This window comes from Apium graveolens, chromosome 11, assembly GCF_009905375.1.
Source record: "Apium graveolens cultivar Ventura chromosome 11, ASM990537v1, whole genome shotgun sequence".
NCBI classification, from domain to species: Eukaryota; Viridiplantae; Streptophyta; class Magnoliopsida; order Apiales; family Apiaceae; genus Apium; species Apium graveolens.
The window spans coordinates 90,203,212-90,227,099 of NC_133657.1; the positions used below are offsets into that span (position 1 = coordinate 90,203,212).

General features: G+C 34.8%; 1 protein-coding gene across 1 annotated transcript in view; it reads left to right on the forward strand.

Moving 5' to 3' along the window:
* The first annotated feature begins 5,044 nt into the window (after positions 1-5,044).
* Positions 5,045-23,888, forward strand: part of LOC141695688 (uncharacterized) — a 133,480-nt gene continuing 114,636 nt past the window's right edge. The window contains exons 1-3 of the mRNA XM_074499916.1: positions 5,045-5,345; positions 10,881-10,900; positions 11,009-11,642. Coding sequence (XP_074356017.1) covers positions 5,045-5,345; positions 10,881-10,900; positions 11,009-11,642 — 955 coding nt within the window. The remainder of the gene's footprint in view (positions 5,346-10,880; positions 10,901-11,008; positions 11,643-23,888) is intronic.

Below are 23,888 nucleotides of genomic sequence, written 5' to 3' on the forward strand. Positions count from 1 at the left end.
CTGGAGAAAATCTAATGGACAACCAAAGTACCAAGACTCTTGTCAAAGAAACCAAGATTGAAGATGCAAGAAAGAAGAAGAAAAATAGAAGTGGAAGAATGGGGAAAAATAAAAGCAATAATCTGAACTATGTTACAGATATTCCTGGCAAAAAGTGTGGAATATGTAGTTCTACAAATCATCTAACTCATCTTTGTAAAAAGAGTGTTAGTAAGCCAACTGAAGGAATTTGCAAATATAATGAAGCAGATTTAGATGATCCCTACTCATTCTGTGATAAGTTTGATTGCATCCCTTGTAACTTGAAAGTGATGAAGAGTTGCCACAAAATGAGAGTAGACCTTAAAGGAACAAAAATTGAGTCTACATCAGAAAGCGAAAATGCACAATAATCATTGAACTCTATTTTATCTGAAACAAATCACTCTACTTCTGCTAAATCAGTTAACAAGAATAAAGTACCCAACACTGCTTGGATTACTAAACATAACTGAATCTCATTGTGTGCAGGGCAAAGTGAAGAAAGTCATATGGATCATTATCAAAGGATGTTCCAGACATATGACAGGTGATAAGGCCCTGCTATCACAGTTTGAGGAGAAAGCTGGCCCATTGGTGACCTTTGGAGACAATAACAAAGGATTCACAATGGGATATGGCAAGATTATTTCTGAAAATGTTGTCATTGATGATGTAGCACTAGTAGATGGTCTTAAGGTGAATCTTCTCGGTATTAGCCATTTTGCAGACAAAGGCTTTAAAGTTTTATTCAACAAAGAAAAATGCACATTTATCAGCAAGAAAACTGGTGAAATTGCTCTGAAAGGAGCAAGGAAAGGAAGCTTGTTTGTTGCAGACTTGGACTCACAAATAAGGATGGTATTTGCTACTTCTACACCAAGGCATCAGAAGAACAAAGCAAGCTATGGCATAAGAAGTTGTCTCACTTGAATTTCAAGGCAATTAATAACTTAGTCAAAAAGGAGTTAGTGAGAGACATGCCCAAGCTGGAGTTTGCTCAAGTTGAAGTCTGTGAAGCTTGTCAAAAAAGAAAGATGAAACGATCTAGTCACAAGTCAAAAACTGTGAATTCTATTAGTGCACCCTTGCAACTAATTCACATGGACTTGTTTGGCCCAGTAAATGTCTTATCTATTTCAATGAACAGATATGCACTTGTGATGGTGGATGATTTCTCAAGATACACTTATGTAGAGTTCATGAACTCGAAAGATGAAACTCCACATATCATAATTGAGCACATTAAGAAGATAGAAAAACAGGCTGATGATTACAATTGTGTGAAAAGACAGAGAAGTGACAATGGAATAGAATTCAGAAATGCTATATTAAGTGGGTTCTGCAAAGGCAAAGGCATTGTTCAAGAGTTCTCAGCTTCCAGGACACCTCAACAAAATGGAGTAGTTGAGAGAAAGAACAGAACATTGGTTGAAGCTGCTAGAACAATGCTACAAGATGTCAAGTTGCCAACAAGTTTCTGGGAAGACGCTGTCAATACTGCATGTTTTACACAGAACAGATGTCTCATTAACAAGGCACATGGCAAATCACCCTACTCAATCATGTCCAAGAGAAATCCTATTATAAAGCATCTTCATGTGTTTGGAAGCAAGTGTTACATTTTGAAAGAAAATTCTGAATATGTAGGAAAATTTGACTCAAAGGTCTTTGAAGCAATTTTTCTGGGATATTCACTGGAAAGAACAGCCTACGAAGTCTATGTGATTGATCAAAAGAAGATCATGGAAAGCACATATGTGATCTTTGATGATGACAAGTGTCCAGGCTTGGAATGCCTTGATGAAATGAAGCTGAAGCCCTTGCATTTGAAAACCTCAACATTGATAGTGATTCTGATGAAGAAGATGAAGGTATTGCACAATAAATGATGAATGAAGAGTCTACCGAACAGGAAAATCATGAGAATGGAAGCTCATCTCAAACACCTAAAGTTGATGGCACAAACTCATGGGGATCTACAGTCACACCAATAATGAAAAAAATGATGAACGCACAAGTCAACACACTCACACAAGAAAGTGGGATAGAATTCACTCCAGAGAAGAAATTATTGGTGATCCTACTGCTGGTATGAGGACTAGAAGTGCAACTGCTAATGTGTGCCTACATGCATGTTTTCTGTCTTCAGTAGAGCCTAATAAAATTGATGAAGCTCTATTGGATCCTGACTGGATATCTGCCATGCAGGAAGAGCTAAATCAGTTTGAAAGATGCAAAGTCTGGAAGTTAGTTCCTGTACCAAAGAACAGAAGCATTATTGGAACAAAATGGGTGTTCAGGAATAAAATGGATGAAAATGGTATAGTTACCAGAAACAAAGCAAGGTTGGTTGCTAAAGGCTACTCACAAGAAGAAGGAATTGATTATGATGAAACTTTTGCTCCTGTTGCAAGACTTGAAGCTATAAGAATTTTTCTAGCATTTGCTGCACACTCAAATTTCAAAGTGTATCAAATGGATGTCAAAAGTGCCTTTCTGAATGGTGAGTTAGGAGAAGAAGTTTATGTGCAACAGCCTCTTGGCTTTGAGGATCCAAAATTTCCTAACTTTGTGTATAAGTTACTCAAGGCTCTATATGGACTAAAGTAGGCACCTAGAGCTTGGTATGACACACTGTCAAATTTCTTACTGAAGCATGGTTTTACTAGAAGAACCATAGACAAGACTCTCTTCTACAAAAAACATGGTGAAGATATGATCCTAGTTCAGATCTATGTGGATGATATCATCTTTGGCTCTACCAATGAGAAGTTCTGCCAAAGATTGTCCAATCTTATGTAGACTTAATATAAAATGAGTATAATGGGGGAACTGAGTTACTTCCTTGGACTTCAAGTCAGCCAGAGAAGTGATGGTATCTTTATCAGCCAAACTAAATATGTCAAGGATCTTTTGAAAAAGTTTGGAATGGTTAATTATTCACCTGCATCTATACTTATGTCTACTGCAACAAAGTTGGATGAGGATAAAAAAGGCAAGAGTATAGATATCTCAAGCTATAGAGGGATGATTGGATCATTGCATTACTTAACAGCAAGTAGACCAGACATCATGTTTGCAACATGTCTATTTGCAAGATTTCAAGCCAATCCCAAAGAATCACATTTGATGGCTGTAAAGAGGATTTTCAGATATTTGAAGAGAACTCCAAACTTGGAATTATGGTATCCTAAGGGAACTGGTTTTGAAGCTGTTGGATATACAGATGCAAATTTTGCTGGATGCAGGGTTGACAGAAAGAGTACCGGTGGAAGCTGTCAATTTCTTGGACAAAGACTTGTATCTTGGTACAGCAAGAAACAACAATCTATATCAACTTCTAAGGCTGAAGCTGAGTACAGAGCTGCAGGGAGTTGTTGCGCTCAAGTGCTTTGGATTAGAAATCATCTAATGGATTATGGCCTAATGTTACACAAAATTTCTATCATGTGTGACAATACTAGTGCTATATCTATAGTAGCTAATCCAGTAAATCATTCTAGGACAAAGCACATTGATGTGAGGTATCATTTCATTAGAAAACATGCTACTAATGGTACCATTGAGCTCATTTTTGTACCAACAGAAAAACAACTAGCTGACATTTTTACTAAACCTTTGGATGAAGCAACTTTCACTTGACTTGTAAGTGAAATTGGAATGCTCAATTCTTCATCCTAAAGCAAGAACTCAGCTAATGTTGTGCAGCAGATTAATCTCCAGTAAATTAAAATTAATTTGATTAAATTGGAAATTAACTTAAATATGAATTATAAATATTTCAGAAATCTCTGTATGTTTGTCTTTCAAATTCATTTAACTTGGAATTTTTCTAATTCTGAGTACACTGCTTAGGTGTTAATTTACATCCTTAATATGTAAAATTAACTCAAGGCAGAATTACAATAACCAAAAGTATCTAGCAAACTGAGTTCTCGATAAGTATAAATTGACTTCTCGATAAGTCATTTTAGGACTTCTCGAGTGACTTCTCGATAGGTTTAAAATGACTTATCGACAAGTCCTTGCAGAGTTCTCTAATAATATTCATTCACAGAATTCTCTACAAGTACAATTCTTGACTTATCAATAACTCAGAACTGAAATAATTTAAACTGATAAATTATTTTGGTAAATTACTTTTGGAAAATTTATTCTAATTTTATTTTGAATTTATTCAAGTAAAAGTTAAAATTAATTCAGTCCATTTTTTGGACAAACTAGGTATTTATTTGACATTTCGATAAGTTAAGGTTGAGTTCTCTATAAGAGTAATTTAAAATGACTTCTCGATATGTACTTCACTTCTTTAAATGACGTCTCGATAGACAACTCCAAATATCTATGTTTGAGTTCTCGACAAGTCATCTACTTTCACTATAAATACCCAGACTTCTCGATTAATTTTGAACTTGGAATTTTTCTAAATTCTAAGTAAACTGAATATTTATTACTTCATATCTTCAGTATATGAACTTAATAAATAACAGATCAAAAGAAGCAAAAAGTATGTAAAACTGAACAAATTTAATTCATAAATTATGTTCAGAAAAATACTTTTGACATACTTTGTCTTTAATTTATATGACTTATTGACACATTTACATGCTTTTATGATCTCTTGTTTACGTGGAAATAGGTTAGTTCAATGTTAGTAGACCAGTACAATATTTGTGTTATTTTGAGTATGCAGATAGTGGTTAATTTATTTGACTGAATGCTAATAGGAGGAGTTACTTTTTGTGTAGGGAGTACGTGCTTATTTGCATGGGGAATAGTCACTCTCTAAAGTAAACTAATATTCTTGAGTACTTGCATGGGGAATAGTAACTAGTCATTTCTAACTGTCAAATATGCGTATGTGTTTATTATTTGTATTATCCGGGCAACTCAAGAGTCTACTGGTTTCTATCTTTACTCCCTCTATATATTAAAAACCCCTCCCTCTTTACCATTCATCACCACTCTCTTTCTAATAAACTATTTTAGCCTCAAAACTCACTTATTGTTCTTTTCGCTCCAAATGGCTGCCCCCGTTTTTCACACACTTAACCATGGCGTTTATCTTCCAGCTTGTAACTTGACTGATGATAAGGTCTATTATGACCCTTTGGGACATCAAATCCGCATCAAGGAGATCGTATACAGCCCTTTTGATCTTCCACGAGAGATCTTTGATGAACTCTCATGGGATGATCAACTTGATATTCTTTTCTTCGAGATGGAAGTCTTTCTCGAGCAGGAGAGACGAGCGAGGGTGGCTAGCAGCAATGACTTGCTGCTCTGGAGCTGCAGGAGAGAATCATCTCTCTTGCAAACTCCATGTCCAGGGCTTACGAGCGCAGGGCAAGGAGATTGGAGGTAGAGAAGAAGAAGTCCAAACTAGAGTAGTTAGGATTAGGATTTACTTGTTAAATCTATGTCGTAATGTACTCTATTTCTATTATTAATAAAAATCCAAATTCTTCTCTAAGTATTCTTTTGTTTGTGTAATGCTTCCTATGTGCTTATATCTATATTGAATTTTGCCTTCTCTGTAATAATGCTTGCAACTAAAATATCTTACAATGTATTTGTCTAATGAAACTCCAAAAAGATACATTTGTTCAATGCATTACAGGTCTAATATAAGACATCAATAGGGAATTCGAATAATCAATTCACAGGTATTAGTGCTAAAACTGCAGCTAAAACATTTCAAAACTAAACTGCAGTTTACCCAGGCACAGCAACACAAACACAAACTCAAACACAATCCCACTCAGGTAACTGTCAAAAGGAACCTGTTTGACAAAAGGACAAAATCCCCAAAATGTTCTTCAGTTGTTCTGTTGTTTGAGAAAAAGGAACTAGTATCACAAACATGGAAATTTATCAGCTTTTCATGAATATCATTAATGCACCTTCATGTGCAAAATAGTCTTAACAGACTGATAGGTTTGAGGGTAGTACTCCTGAGGGGGAGCTATCTAAATCCTCTCCAATTCAATTGGAGGTTCCTCAAGAAGAAACAACTCTCCCCATAACTCTAGCAGAAGCTGCCTTAGCAGTCAAAGCTAGAAGAACAATTGTCTATGACAATGTCATGAGAAAGGCAAGCATAGCACATTCAAGTGCCAGTGTGTTGCAAGACACACAAGGGATTGAGGCTGGTGTACATGGCAGTAACCCAGTCAAATCTCCTCTAATTCAATTGGAGGTTCCCACTACAAGTGGAGGACAACACACAGTCATAAACACAGAGCAATTTGTGAGTCAAATTGTGACCCCAGTCATAGATGCTTATGCACTCATTTTTCTGGTGAAATGAGTATGATTAGCCCTATATGGTCTTCCCCTAATCATATGATCAAAGATTAACTCTTCTTAGCCACCTCTTAATTCTGTAGGACAAACAACTTTTGAGCCTTTTATGTGAGAATGAGTGAATAGATTGAGAGAAAAACAAAAATTAAGAGGGGCAAGATCCTTCTTGGCAAAAGGAGAGGTAGAATGAGTGTCTGGATTTAGCAATCCTTGTGAGGTAACTCTGACTCTTAAAAGTCATGAGACTAGTGCTGTGAGAGGTAGTGAGACTACTTATTCAAAAGAACAGAGAGCTTAAGTTTTTCCTATTCTAATCTACTTGGTAAACTCATCACTACAGACTTCACTAAAACTTGAAGCTGCTGATAGTGTTCTACATGAGCATTGACAAAAGCTTGAACAATGTGCATCTAGCTGGATCTTTCTTCCTGAAGATAATGTCAAAAAGGGGGAGAATATATATATAAATGCCAAAACAGCTAATGGATGTTTCCAGATAATAATATTCTTTTCTTGATAGGGGAGAAGGAAAAATAAATCTAAATGCAACTCACAAAAGAAGATCAGATGGGAAAATTGGGTTCTTGAGTTCTGCAATTAGATAAAGTTTTGACATCATCAACCAGAACTTGTGCATAATTTCATAATGAACAAGTTAGGGGAGATTGTAATATATAATAGATGATGTCAAAGATTACTGAAGCTGACAATGTCATTAGCAATCATTTAAACTTGGGGCCAACCCTAAGTAAGTTGTATTGTTATCTAAATTTGTATTATGTACATGTAACACTTAAAGTCTATAAAAATGCAAAGGAGCGGACTGGAGTCTTTTTCCTAAAATAGTATCAAGCCTAAGGATTCTATCTGGAAGAAGATCAAGAAGATCATGCCTCAGAAGAATTTTGAAGAAGCTTGGAGTTGAATAAATCTGTTTGGAGAAAAATGTTCTAAGTCAAGATCTCTACAAGTCACAGATTTAATGTTATAGAGAAGTCATTCGAGAATTCCAGAATGACTTATCGAGAAGTCATTCAAACTCCAGAGAGTACCGACATATACGTAATATCCACTCGACGGATGAGCTATATATCCACTCGATGGATGAATAACATCTACTCGACGGATGAGCAATATCTACTCGACGGATAAGCTATACATCTACTCGACGGATGAGCAATATCTACTCAACGGATAAGCAATATCCACCGGGAGTAAAGAAGTCAGGAAAGCGACTCGAGAACTCAAAAAGATATCGACAAGTCATTCCTTCACTAGAGAACTCAAAGTTATCGACAAGTCTATATCCATTCGAGAACTCAGAGATATCTGCAAGTCAAGTGAAGTTATGAAGACTAGAGATCTTGATGAGTTGAAGACCTCTACAAGCCAAACTCATTATGGAGTACTAGAGATCCCGATAAGCTTTTATACTTGTCAAGATATCAAGTGTTCAAATGAATCAAACTGGAGATCTCCAAGTACAGTCTCAAAGTACAGAATTACAGATCAGTTTAATATCCAAGATAAACAATCAACAAATAATCCAACAGCTGGATTGACTAGTCTACAAAAAGCAGCTTGAAGAGTGTGCAAGATCAATGGCAAAGATTAACTTACAGAGGAAGATTAAAGTAAACACGGGATGCTAAAGATTTGCTAAGCCAGAAATGGAAGATTTACTTTTCTATAAATAGAAATGACAAATGACAGTTTAGAAAAGCTAATAGCATGTTTATTATCCACTGTATAAACCAGCAGTTAACTGAGCTATAAAGTTAACACTGGTCCTCTAGTTAGATGTAACAATTTAGATCAAAAATTCTTGTAACACTCTCAAGAAGAAGCTGAGCTCTTTAACTTCAAAGAGCTTAGAAATTTTATAGCAAAGCATCTTAATTTTTAATACAAAAATTAAGTGAGTTTTGAAGATCTGTGTTCTTTATTTTATGCAAGTTTAATTTCTGCATGAACACCTTTCTATACAAGATTTAATTTACTTTGTTTAACCATTATCTTTCAAGAAAAGCCTAAAATCAGAAAAACACATTAACCCCCCCCGTGTGATTCATTACCTAACAGCCTTTGAAACTGGTTCTGCTCCGGGAACTAAGTTAATAGAAAACTCGATCTCACGATCTGGTGGCAATCCTGGTAACTCATCTGGGAAGATGTCTGGAAATTACCTTACCATTGGAATCTCATACAGATCATATGCCTCTTTCTCAATGTCTACTATATGGGCTAAGTAAGCCTCACATCCTTTTCTTAACAGTTTTTTTACCTTTAATATCGAGTGAAATTTCTTTTCTTGCCTCTGTCCTTGATAATTTACCCTGGTATCATCCTCTATAAACATCATAATTTTCTTCTTCTTATAGTCAATGTTTGCCTTATGTTGGGACAACCAATCCATTCCTAAAATCACATCGAACTCTCCTAGCTCGAAGAGTATTAGGTCAACCTAAAAAGAATGCCCGAGAATTTCTATTTGGCACTTAGGACAAAATTGACTCACTGAGACTTTATCCTGATTAGCCACTTATATAATCAAAGGTTCAACTAAGTCTTCTAACATTAAATCCATTTTATTTACACAATCCTTCGATATAAAAGACTTGGATGCTCCTGAATCGAATAAAAATTTAACATGTACGGAGTTGAGAGAAAGCGTACCTGCAACCACATCTGAATTCTGAGCGTTGGATCTCTTGGTCATCTTCAAGGTTCTGGATCTAGCTGTACTGGAGGCTGGTCCTTGAGATGCATTACTTCCAATACTGCCTTGAGTAGCAGTCCTACAATTCCTAGCAAGATGTCCAACCTTACCACAGTTATAGCAAGTAACTGCGGGTTTCTCTGAGTTGCATTCTGATACATAATGACCCTTCTGATGACATTTGAAACACTGAACATCCCTTTTTCACAGACCACTATGTCTCTTGTCACATAACTTACAATCCACCGTTGCATTGGCTGACTGGGTGGGAGTGGAAGCAACTGAAGTGGTAGCAGGCCTAGCCTGGGGAAAAGTCTGTCTCCTAAATTTCCTATTCCTATTCCTTCCAAACTGCTTTGGAAACTTTTTACTGGATTTCCCTTGATCCGCCTTATCCTTACCACCATCAAATTTTCTCTTATTATCGCCCGTTAGATAGAGTGTATATTTATATATATTTTAAAGGATATTATTCTCATATTTATAATATTATATAATTAATTGGATATTATTAATTCGAGTTTATTTTTTTATGATAGGATATAAAGAATTCCCAACTTTGGATGAAATTGGGCTTATTTGGACTTAAATCATAAGGAAATTCGGATTTATTGGGCTGCACGCGCATACATCACTGTTAGGGTCGTAACTTGAGTTCTAGACATCAGATTGTGCAATCTTACAGCTCATGCGAAGCTAAAATAATTATCTATAATTTAGAAGTGGTCCAACACTAAGATTCGAACTGGAGAAGCCCAGAATCAGGCCCGGAAAAAAGACTTCGAATTTTACATAGAATCCAATTTATTTTGGGAAATTATGTATATTTTCTTGGAAAACATTAAAACTCTTTCAGATATATTAGGTTTGAGACATATTGTATAGAGAGAACCATAACATATTGTATTAAAGAATAGTTTGATAATTATATTCTTGAGAGAAGGGAGAGAAGCAGCTTCAGAGGGAGATTGGAAGAAGGAGTGAAGGGATTCATCCAGATTTCCAAGGGAACTTTAAAGTTGTATTCTTTGTGCATCAATTCTTAACTCATGGTTTGCGTTCTTAATATATAATTTGTTTATCTTATCATGAGTAGCTAATTCCTTTATCTAAGAGTTGGGTAGTATTCAATTGGCTTGATATGTTTGTTTGATTATATTGTGATTTTCTTATTATCGTTAATCTGTCATTGAGCACTTTATACAATTAGAGGAGTAGCTAACTTCTAATTGAATTTTTAGGAGTTATAACGAATCGGGAGAGGAGTTGTAATTCTAGTACATGATGTGATAGACACAATTTAAGTATCAGATCGGGAGATTGATATGAAAATTATGAAACTTATAATCCTTGACTTTTAATAGTCTATAATTGTACTTTGTATGACCATGGGAGTGGCGTTTAATGGATAGTTGTAGGCACTATAATCTACCTTGGGAGAGGATTTTATAAACATTAGAAGGATTGTTTTTAACACAACAAGAACACAAATTAGATATTCATGATAGCCATTGAAGAACCCTGATTCTTGGATTGTTTTCTCTCATTGTTATTATATAGTATTATTTATTTATTAGATTAATTAGTTGATAATTACACACATCCATAAATTATTCTCCACACTTCTGAATTGTGAGAAATAGGAGACTTGAGATTGGTATTGATATTAGTCCTTCCCTGCGAATGATACTCTTAAAATACACATCAACAAATTGGCGTCGCTTCCGGGGAAGGAAACAATATTGATTTTGAGTTAATTGTTTCTTGTAGTTTGGATTTTATCTTTGTATATAGCTTTTTTCCTTCTTTTTGTTTTTCTTTGGTGTGTCTACAGGTTTCTTTGAGGTAGACAACGTACAGTTTTGAGTTTGGGAGACAACATGTACAACAATTTTGGCTGGGATAACGCTCAAGACTTCATCAACAATCAAGAACGATATCAAAAATTTTAATTCTTTTCAGGATTTTAATGCGTATCAGGTGAACTCGTTCGATTATTACAACTCATATTATGCTCCATACCCTCCTAGCATAGATTTTTCATATTCTTTTGATAATCAATACCATGATGATTCATATGTATGCAATGGTGTTGATGAGAGTTTGAGTAATTATAATCCTTCTTTACTTTCTTTGGGACTTCTTAAACACTTTGATGACTCAAATTTTGAGATTTCTAATAAAGATGAAATTCCATGTGAAGTAGAATCAGTAGGTTGGTACGAGGAGAATGCTAAAAGGAATAGTTTTATTATGGAAGTTCAACTTGTGATGCATGATGGTTGTCTTCAAGTTCCTCCTTGTATCAATTTTCCAACGATCCATGATTCTTATTTAGAAATTAATGACAATTTTGTGTTTGATGATACTACTTGTTTAGTTGATTATAGTCCCATGTGCGATAATGATAATTTGGATGCAATTGAAATTCTGCCAAATCTAGAAAACATTGTTGAGCTTAATAAATTGGTAGATGAGGTAAAAATTGACGAGTGTCCAATTAAAATCGAGGAGGAATTTAAGTTTGATGAAATTGAAAGTCTTGCTTATGAATATAAAGATCCAATTTGGGAGGAGTTTATGAGTCGTACTTGTGGTGATTATTCTGATGACTTTTCTAGCTATTTTGATTTTTCGAGGTCTCTTAAGCTATTGTGGTCCATACTATTTTTCTTATTGGTTTGTTGACCTAAGATATATTTGAACATCATAATTCTAATACTGATTCATCGGTATGTGAATTTATTTGTTTTCTCTCCTCATTAATAACGATAACTGTTTGTATACGTCAAGCTAATGACTTTAAAGAAGCGCTACTTGGGAGGCAACCCAAGATTTTAGTAATAGTTAGATTTTGTTTTTTTACTCCCACATGTTGTCTTTAAGTGTTTGTTTGAAGTGATTCAGGTGTTTAGAATGATTTTGTATAATAATGGAAAACTAGCATGGGTGTCCACATGTTCACACAGCAGAAACCTACCTCCTCGGCTAGATTTTAATAATTTTGCATGATCGCACATTTTTTGGCATCGTTACGCAGCAGGCCTGTGTAATTTTTCATCTTATGACATAGTCACGTAGGTTTCAAGCATGATCATGCTCTTTCATAACAACCTCGCGATGTCTAAGTCCGCAGCTACTGTGGTATTGGCATGTTCATGCAATTTTCTCTCCCATGTTCATGCTATCAGTTGGTGCTGCTATTTGATTAGATGATACTTCTTTGACCTATTCATGGCATGCTCATGCAAAACTTTGGCATGCTCATGCACCAAAACATGATACATCGACTAAATTTTTACCATTTTACATGGTCATGCAAGTCTTCACACGGTCATGCTTATTCGACAGTTGATTCAATTGATTTTCCATTAGAAGACATGGTCATGCACCTATGCAGCATGGTCATGCACTCGAATATTTATGGTGTTCACTTGATTTTCACAAGCTTGGCATGATCATGCACTTCTTTACAGATTGATGCGATCCAGGTCTTATGTTACTGTGATTTTGGCATGATCATGCAAATACTCTAGCATGATCATGCAATGTTGTCTTTGTGCTTCACAGCGGCGTCTTCACGCATGACATGATCATGCACAAACTGTGGCATGATCATGCCTGACTACCTTGGCCTGTGCATAATCTACCGGAAAGTGAACAGGATCATGCTACTCTTGGCATGGTCATGCATCAAAAGCACTACATGTTCATGCAGCATCCTGATACCAGCATAAACAAGCTCATCTTCTTTGTTCTTTTGTAGCCTAATTCATTAGTCTTTGTGGATATTTCTTCAACATGTTAATGATTTATAAGAAGTATTTTACAACAACACAATATCAGAACAAGGGTACCCATTGTATATGACACTGGTCACACTTACACCTGATCAGGCTCCTTCAGCACACTCATCTCTCAGACTTCCGTATCTATTCATTTTTTAGCATGAACATGCAACTTTATGGCATGGTCATGCCACAGGCACCATCCACCCACTGTGATGTTTGATTAATTTGGAATGCTCATTCTTAAAAAGCCACACTACGTTTTTGGTTACCCACGGTTAAGAATTATCGAGGTTGGAGCCATCAATAATGGAAAAGAAAAGAAATCCTTGAGGACTTAAAGCTTGACATTTCAGTTGTTCGGACGGACGTGATAACTCAACAAGACTTTTTGAATGAGATGTTTGGCTACCTAAATTTTCACTTTCTTCGGCCGCCATCGCCGTAGTCATGGCTGTCGGCACTTCATGCTTATGCATAAGGGAGTACTTCTTTCTTTCTTTATATTATAGGATTATTTATTTAGTGTGTGTGTCTGGAAATGAGGACATTGTTCCATTCAAGTGTGGGGATATGTTCAAATTGTGTTATAGTGTGATATATAAAAAAATTAAAACACTCAAAAAAAATAAAAAAATTACAGGCTTGTAAGATAGTTCATATATATTGCATTGTATCATATAGTGACATTATAAGTTAGTTGCATTGCATTGAATCATATCATATCATGATCTCAAATTAGTAGTAGTCCAAGTTGGTGAACTATGATGATACTATGTGTACCATGTTAGTAACTAAGTCTTGGTATGATCACCTGCTAAAGATATTGCATGCGTAATGTCACTTGTGCAGAGCTTATTTCTTCACACACACTTATTGTGCTCTTAAACTGAGACTTAGATATGCTTGTTTCTTGAGGGATAGCCGCTTGTTGATGATTAGAATTTTGACTATTCCCTTTTGAGCTTAGTACGTAAATGCTTAAGTTTGGGGGAAGCTATGGGGTGTAAATGTCTATAAAAAACAAAAGAAAAAAAATGAATGTATGATAGTAGTAATAAATTACACACAAAAAAAAGAAGAAAAAAAAGTGGTATGATTGACTAGGTTGAGTTCATTAATACTCGAGTAATTAAGCCCAACACTCGCTACATGGGTATTAGTGCATAAATCTAAAGGGATCTCGAACATTGCATAGTTAATAAACCATTAAATATATGTGTGTATAATATGGTTGGCAAAGTTTGATGGAGGTCGTAACTCACTTACCCTGAGAAGCCACCCAACCTTAGACCGAGCTTGTGAAGTCTTATGGCGGTCGTAACTCATTTACACTGAGGAGCCATCGAACCTTAGACCGAGCAGTAAAAAAAATTTTATGTACATATAGTTGTAGTGTTATAGAAATAAAGAAAGACATGAAAATCCCTTGCTAAACTTGAACGATGGCTAGTTCTAAGTAACGAAGTGTTTAAGATCTATTCTAATACTCAACTTGGGGCTATTAACTCGCATGACTTGTCATGTTGAAACTTGTCTGTCTTTGTTCTTGGTTCATTAGAGAACGTTTTGTTAAGCTAAGTACATACGCACACTCTGTACTTGTGTTAACTATGTTGTGATATTGTGTATGAGCTTGATATATCTAAACTTGGTGCATGAGCTGAGGGTTCTATCTGACTTGGCATGAACTGTTATATTTAAGATCTTCTATATTGTCAATCATTTAGTTGCATTCATATAATTGCATATTACATGGGTTAGATGGATTTTATGGGTACATTCACTATAGGCCCTCACGAGACCTTACTCGTCCACTAGGGCTACCTTGGGGTTTAAAGGGCTTATTGCATATGACAAATGCAACTGTGATAACCTTACGAAAGTGGTACTAGTTAATAATATATTATTTTAGTTTGCACGAGGATGTGCAAAATACTAAGTGTGGGGATATTTGATAGAGTATATATTTATATATATATTAAGGGATATTGTTCTCATATTTATAATATTATATAATTAATTGGATATTATTAATTAGAGTTTGTTGTTTTATGACAGGAAATAAAGAATTCCCAAATTTGGATGAAATTGGGCTTATTTGGACTTAAATCATAAGGAAATTCGGATTTATTGGGCTGCACGCGCATACATCACTATTTGGGTCGTAACTTGAGTTCTAGACATCAGATTGGGCGATCTTACAGCTCATGCGAAGCTAAAATAATTATCTATAGTTTAGAAGTGGTCCAACACTAAGATTCCAACTGGAGAAGCCCAGAATCAGGCCCGAAAAAAAAGACTTCGAATTTTACATAGAATCTAATTTATTTTGGGAAATTATTTATATTTTCTTGGAAAACATTAAAACTCTTTCAGATATATTAAGTTTGAGACATATTGTATAGAGAGAACCATAACATATTGTATTAAAGAATAGTTTGATAATTGTATTCTTGAGAGAAGGGAGAAAAGCAGCTTCAGAGGGAGATTGGAAGAAGGAGTGAAGGGATTCATCCAGATTTCCAAGGGAACTTTAAAGTTGTATTCTTTGTGCATCAATTCTTAACTCATGGTTTGCGTTCTTAATACCTAGTTTGTTTATCTTATCATGAGTAGCTAATTCCTTTATCTAAGAGTTGGGTAGTATTCAATTGGCTTAATATATTTGTTTGATTATATTATGATTTTCTTATTATTGTTAATCTGTCATTGAGCACTTTATACAATTAGAGGAGTAGCTAACTTCTAATTGAATTTTTAGGAGTTATAACGAATCGGGAGAGGAGTTATAATTCTAGTACATGATGTGATAGACACAATTTAAGTATCAGATCGGGAGATTGATATGAGAATTGTGAAACTTATAATCCTTGACTTTTAATAGTCTACAATTGTATTTTGTATGACCATGGGAGTGGCTTTGAATGGATAGTTGTAGGCACTATAATCTACCTTGGGAGAGGATTTTATAAACATTAGAAGGATTGTTTTTAACAAAACAAGAACACAAATTAGACATTCATGATTGTTACGACCGGCATTTTGTGTAATATTATTTGTGAACTTTGTATAATATTAGAGCCGAATGTAAATATACTTAATGATTGTACGTTGTGTGAATGAAACTTTTTGCATTATAAATTGCTTTATGTAGAATATGATTTTTCAAAGCAAAAGTTTATTTATTTCCCTTATATTTGATTTATAAGGAATATTCTAAACCTTGGAAAAATTTTCTTTTAAAAGTTATTTCATTCACAAATTTCAAAAGTGATATTATAAAATTTCTAAAAATCCAAGTTATTTTATGGTATAAATTTTATAATTTTTGAACTTGTATTTTATTTTATAAAAATAAATCTTTTTGTTATAATTAGAAAATTACATGAAAACTCTTTCATGCAAATCACTCTTCCATTCTATTAAAGGGCAAAGGAGACCTTTCCAACCCCACTAACTCACTTGTTGTTAACCAAATTACCACATTAACCTTGCATGCAAAATGGCCTAACTTTAGCTAGAGGGTATTCTTGTACATTCTCATTTCCACTTATTTCTTTTAGTCAATAAAAGGCATAAAACCAAAAACAAAATGTGAGAAATCATTTCAATCACTCCACACTCCAACTCACCTCTCTTTTTCTCTCCTCCCCCTCCCTCTCCTTGCTCTCGGCCGAGAACCCCCTCCCCCACTCCCTTCCATTTTTCCATCCCATTTCTCATCTTTCCTAGTGTAATTCTTCCACCTACATTTATTTTATATACTTCCCAAGAGTTTTATGATTTGGGAGATGAAGTTTCATGGTTGCATGTGTAGCTTTTGTGTGATCTCCAAAGAGAAACTTTTTATTCTTGTGAATTCAAGAGCTCTCTATGAGATACATTTTATATATCTTTTAACTAAGTGTTTTATGGAGAAACCATGATTTAAAAACCTTTGAATGCTACTGAAATTTCACTATATAATCATGTTTAGCCATGCATGCTAGTTTTAAGATGTTAATATGATGATCAACCATGTTGTGTATGTTACTCTTCTGGAAATCATGTTTTCATGTTTAAAAATCTATAAATTCGAATTATTTGTGCTTGAAATAGATTGTTTCCATGATATATTTCTTAATAATAGTTAAGAGAAGATATATTTCATGATTATTAAGGTTGAGTAATAGGTGCAAGTCGAATTTACAAGAATTTAAACTCTATGTTTTAGCAGAAATCTTGTTAAGTGTTTTCCATGAGTTGCATGTTATATTTTTATTTGCATGTTGGTGTTCTAGGGCATGGATGATCTCCACTCCTGTTGAGGCACTATTTTAGGATTTTGATGCACTAGGTTTGCTTTGGTAAAGGTTGGATGTTTGGTTAATAAGTGGGAGTCAAGGTGGAAAGGGATTAGTTAGTGTTTGCATTTTTCCAGATTTGATGCACTAGTTTATGGGGATGTTTTGAATGAGCATTTGTTGTGCACTTTGAGGTCCAAGCCACCAGAAGCTAGAAATAGGAGTATATAATAGGTTTTGGGTGTTTGTTGGAGGTTTGTAAGACGTTTGGTTAGGTACACGAGTGGAATCACAAAATATGTCCAGCAGGGGACAGTTTTGTTGCAACTTAGAAATAGGAAGTTTTGACCATGTCATAGGTAGGCCCTCATTAGGCCCTATTGGGCCTTAGTTACAGGGAGTGTCAGAGGAGTTTTTCCAGCCATAGTTCATAGGATTTGAGTTAGAATAATTTGTCACAAGTTAGTTCAAGTCAGGACCTTTTCTGCCCAGAAAAATAGGGGAACCATGGACTTTAAGCTTAGGCCTAGGGAGGCCCAAGCTAGGCCTTTGAGCCACATCAAGTTTGGGAGTTGCTTTATGATCAGAAGAGTCTAGTGTAGAAGTTTTGGTGGTAAACTTGTAGTTTAAGAGTGTCTAATGCACTCAAGAAACCATAGATGTCATTCTGAAATTTACCTTAGTAAGCACCTTCACTTACCACATAGTTTTAGAGCATTTATGAGTGAGGCCTAGGTTGACCACTATAGTTTCAGGATAGCAAAAAGCCAGTAGAGTGAAAGGCCCAAGTGAGGGTCAATAGTTTTTGGATAGTTTAATAAAGGCACATCGAGTTAGGAGGCCAAAATTTGGAGACTTTGTCTAGTTTAGCGATCAAGTGACTTAAGTTGTGGAACGAGATCATCCAAGCCTAGTGTTGCAATATGGTGTGTGTGTGTGATATTTTTTGGTATTTAAAATATGGTATGTGAGTATATGTGGCTATGTGTACTATTATGTATATAAGGTGATTATAAATTGCGTGCATATAGGCCTAAGTGCCATTTCTGTTTAATTTCGGGTTGTAAATAGGTTGCGTTGGTGAGAATATATTATAATGAGGTTATTATTAATTGTGTAGGATCTCGAGACGAGGGTAAACTTGCCATAAAGGTCGAGTAAAGCTTCCAGTTGCTCCTACTTTCCAGTCCAGTCCAGTCCAGCCTTTTCAAGGCAAGTGATTCAACCTACTTTTTAGTTTACACTGCGAATGTGTGATAACTAGTTCTTATATATATGATGCGAGTATCCTGATTTACCTTGTTATACCCGAACCAAGTAATTCTCAAACCTATCTTCGTATTATATAGAAATGCCATGAACCCTCAAGTACTTATTGCAAGTAGATCAAAAATCATACCATGCTAGTATACCAATAAAATCGGGATGCCATGATAAAATAGAGAATTGTTATAATACATGATTCATCCTTTTGATTAACATGCTATTGATTACTGAGAAATCTTCATTTTACACCCTGATGATTGATTTAACTCTTGTAAGAACCCCGATAGAAACTTTATCTTGATACCTAAAAGCCAGATATTCTTTAAAGTCGTTCACGATTGTTTGATAACCCTATCCTTACCCTAAAGCTTGACATCCTGATATACCTTGAGCTAATGATCACTTTCTTTATATCTTAACACCTCTATCATACTTGTAACCAGTAATTCTTATCTTCTTGATGTTCTAATACCTATACCTTTTCTAAAACCATTTCTTTAAGCCTAGTTTGGCATTACTCTTTCATATTATCCAATAACCCTACTAAATCTCCTTGTCAAAATTCTTGTAAATGGAAACCTTTCAATTACCCTGATAGAGTAAAGTCTAGTGGATCATGGCCTAAGATTTAGTGAACATAATTCCAGTGTTTCAAGTCAATCTACAATCCCTTGATAAAGATGTTTACTGTTTAAGAAATTTTATTATCAATCGGCATCAGTTTTTGAAATGATTAAAATTCGGATTTTCAGTCCCAAAGGGGGGTAAATGTTTTCTTTAAATAGTGGATCTGGACTGAGACCCAAGTCCTTTTCACATTGATATTGTAGGCTTAAAAGTTGCCTAGCAATCCAATTAATGTTTTAGAACCCAACGAGGTTCGGGATTACTTCGCGGCTGATCATCGGCTGTAATCCGTAGCGTCATAAAATGGTTTTTGATTAAGATATGATTTTGAAAAAGTTTTTGATACAAGCAAATGATGCCGTCACCCAAAAGTTCATCTCTTGTTATTATTAGTTATATATTCATATTGTCATTCTTTAATATATATCTCGATTTATGTTTTGTATCATATTGTTTAGCACTTGTTGCGCATTTGGCTCACTACTTGCTTTAACCCTGATATTACAGCTAGCAGCTATGGTTAGATTCAAGCAGACAGTACGTAAGACTTGTGATGCCGATGCGTATGTCCGAGCTCAGGTAAAATAAGAGATAGTTTTGTGTGAGGACTCGATATTAAAACCAGTTGTAATAGTTAGTAGTGTTGCGCTGTTCCAAACTCTAAACTGTAAGATCTTGGATTCAGTTGTATTTACTTTCTTTTAAATATTGTAATAGTTATATATTATGTATGGTTAAGTTGGGGGTGTGACAGGTTTTGGTATCAGAGCTACGGTTTAGAGTCCTTGGACAGCCCAAATAGGTTATAGGATATATGTATAGGTTATAGATAATATGCGAGAGAGTAGGTTAAGTAAATTTATTATTAATACTCCTCTTATTGGTTTATCAGCAAAGGGCGCACTCCTCGTCATCCTCTGGGTCGGACGACACTATTGCTTTCTCCGTGTATGCTGAGTTGAGGCGCGAGTTTGACATGCTTTAGGGCAAGTACGACAAACTGATAGACCGATTGAAGAACGTGTATCCGGACATCCAAAACTATGAAGGGAAGCCTAAGGAGCAGATGACTGCGAGATTTGAGACTTTGGTTCTGTACGTCAATATTAAGCTTGAGGAAATGCCATCAGACCGAGACCGTACCAGTCAGTATATCATCCAGATGGTGGCGGATGAGTTCCAGAGCATTGTGAAGATGCTTCGAGAGGAGAAGACTACCAAACCCCGTTCCGATGGAGTGGAGCCTTAGTTCTTTCCATTATCTACCTTTCATGTTGTTGTATTATCGGACTTTGTAGAATTCCCAGTTGTTTCCTTTAAATAAGCATGTTATTCCTAGAATCAGACTTTATCCTAATCTTGATGTATTGTGACCTTTAAATTTCAATTATTATGCACTATCATTCCATTTGCTTTCAGTTGTTATCTTACACCTTTATATGCATAACCATATTTGTTAAATTTGAAACTTGACCTCATATGTAAATAAGAATACCATGCGACACCCTCGAATTATTTCATTATTCATACCTGTTTTGACGTAACTCTTATTTCAGGATCATGCCACCCAAAAAGAAGAACCCAACAACCACATCTACCACAGATCCAAATATTCTTCGATTATTAGAAACCTTACAACAGCAAACAATTGCTATAGCTCAACAACAACTAACTCTTCAACAACAATTTGAAAACCAAGATAACCGTGAACCACACCAACCACCTGATCCACCAGTACCACCTCGACAAGTTGTTACTTTCAAGGCTTTTCCGAATGTGAACCTACCTGCATTTCATGATACCACTGATCCAATAATAGCTAACACATGGATTAAGGAAATGGAAAGGGCTTTTGAGTTGGTACAGTTAGGGGACGATCAGAAGACACCATATGCTACTTACTTCTTGAAGGGCGAAGTCATCTATTGGTGGGAATCAGTAAAAGTTATGGAAGCAAATCAGTAAGTTTCTTGGGAAAGATTTAAGAAGTTATTTCTGGAAAAGTATTACCCTAAGTACATGCAGAATCAGATGGAGCTTAAATTTCTTGAATTGATGTAATATCCGGGATATATCGTGTAATTATTTTTGCTATTATATAATTATTATGTATGTTCAGTATCTATTCTGTGAGTTAATAGTTAAGTGTTATCTGTACTTGAATATTCAAAAAAATAATATTAATTGAGTATTTTAATTTTTATATGTCCAAAATAAAATATAGATAATTGTCATATCTTCCTAATTATTTTTATGTTGGTTTATGGATTTATAAGAATCATATGAAATTTCTAAAATCTTTTTCCGGGTAATTAAAATCTATTTTATAAAAACGAGAACCAACCGACGTCAACCGTTGTTACGTTTTTGGAACCCGAAACTCTTTCGAGAACTCCTTCCTAACCTAATTGTAATATTTCGAGCATATTCCATGTTTCGACTTTTTCGATCCGGCATACGGTTTGTCCTGCGCGGGTCCCGGCGCAACATTTTTGATACAATATTCGTTTCGGTAAATCAATAAAACCCGTATTTTCGATACACGGGAGCTTTTTATTAAACTATCACAATTATCACTTCGTAATATGTGTAACCAGGCGCTGAGACCAAGACCGCAGTACAAATTGTACTGATTTGGATAATTATCCCGAAAACCGATACCGTTTGGATCAGTTTTTATAAATAAACGTACCGTTTTATATCCGGAATGATCCAACGGGATACTAATTTTCCGAAATTATAAATAGCCTTTTACCGTATTTTATTTCGTATCAAAATCATTTGCAGACAGATAATTATATAATTTTCAGAAAAAAACCCTAATTTCCTAAAACTGTTCTAAGAATCAAACAAGCATTCGGAGATGTTATTGAATTCGGTTTGGAAAGCTCGAGTAACCAATCTGAAGGTCTTGAAGAGCTCTACCAGATTCTGTAATCCATACACCTGCAGAAATCAAGGTTATTTTTCTAAAAATTTATTTATTTTCGAATTTATTTTATTAAAAATATGAATTTTTGTTCGGATGATTGTTTGTATGATTTGGTGATTGCATGTTGTAGAGCTTGTTTTCCTGATGATTTTCATATGTCATACGTCTGATTTGGAGTTCAATAACATGTTCAAATTTGAGTTTGATTTTCGAATTTTAAAATTAGGGTTTATAACCCGTATGAATGTTCTTAATTGAAATTTGGGGGTTTCTTATTCTGTGATAGATTGATGTTGTGTTATAGTGGGTTGTATTCTATGTGAACTTTGCAATCTAGTCGTATAATTTTCATGAACCAACGAGGTCTGTAGAGAAGGGAGTTGTGTTTTGAAGTTTTCCGATGTTCGCCGGAAACTGGAAAATTTCACGGCCAAATTTCGGCCAACTCAGGGATTGTTAGGTTGTTTTGATTGCATGATTGTGTTCCTAGTAACCTGTAGATGTGATCTGGAGGTGTTGGTGGGGTGAGGACGCCGGGAACGTGTTCTCCGGCCATCCCCGACTTTTTCCGGCGACTAGACTGCAAAATTGCAGTTTGGTCCCTGCAGTTTTGAAAACGATGCAGTTTCGTCCCTGTAGTTTCCAGACTTTGCAAAAATTGGATTTCTGTTTTAAAAATGTTTAAAAATCATATTTCCTATTTATTTTTATTATAAAAATTCATTTTTAATTTCTGAAAATTCTAAAAATTATTATTTTAATTCTAAAAATTATTTTTAATTCATAAATAAATCTAAATTAATTAGTTAATTAATTTCAGTTAATTTCTAATTGATTAATTGGTCAATTAATTCGAAAATTAATTGATTAATTGATTTAATTAATTATTTAATTAGATTTAATTATTTAAAAATGATTTAAAAATTCTAAAAAATAGTTTCGAGCTTTAAAATATTATTCTAAATTATTTCCAAGGCTCGATAATTATTCTAAAATTATTTCGGAGCCAGAATTGGCCAACCGAACCCTGTTTATTAACCCGAAATTGATCCAACGACCCGTTTTAATTCCGAAAAATGTTTTAAAAATCATTTTAAATACCAGAAAGCCTATTTATGACCCGAGACTTCTTTATAAATAATATATCATTGATTACGTGATGTATTATGTGTTATATGTGACTTGTTAATTGACTATCGGTCTATATATTCGGTGTTTACTTGATTATTGCATAACTTTCAATCCGTTAATCGGATTTGGGTAAAACGAAGGGTAGATAGAAGTATATGTTGAATAGAATTCCATGAGTAAATTATTGATAGATGCTTATGATATGTGAGCAGAAGAGGCAAGACGTAGGAAAGGGAAACAGATAGTTGAGGAGTAAGACGCTTGTGATTGGAAGCGAGTGCAGTGTAGTAAAATAATATCAGGCAAGTATTCCGAACTTTCTCGAAATATTGTAAGACGTGATAGTCTTGTTGATATTGCAAGTGCTTTGAAGCACTGAAACCTAAACCCTGATTCCAGTTATTGTTCTTGAGTCATGAACCTTATTCTTTCTAGACCATTGATTGTTGTATACCTAAACACAAATCTCAAGTATACGATATTACTCCACAAATACATGTAAACAAAATCCCAAACACTGAACTGAATTACTTGTACATTCAATCATTGTATCCTATGCTTTGAAAGCCCAAATCTTTGAAACCCTGAAATGTTGATTCCTTTGTTATCCAATTCTTTCATTACCCAGCATCCAAGATTTTAAATTGCCTTATTGATCCTTACAAGGATTGAAACCCTTTCATTGTTAAACATTTATTGTTGTTAATGATTTCAGTTTTTGTTTATTATTGCATATTCTGTTATTATGTTAGAATTGGATTGTTTTTATAAAATTGTGGACCAGATTCATGGTCAGACCATATAATGGTCAA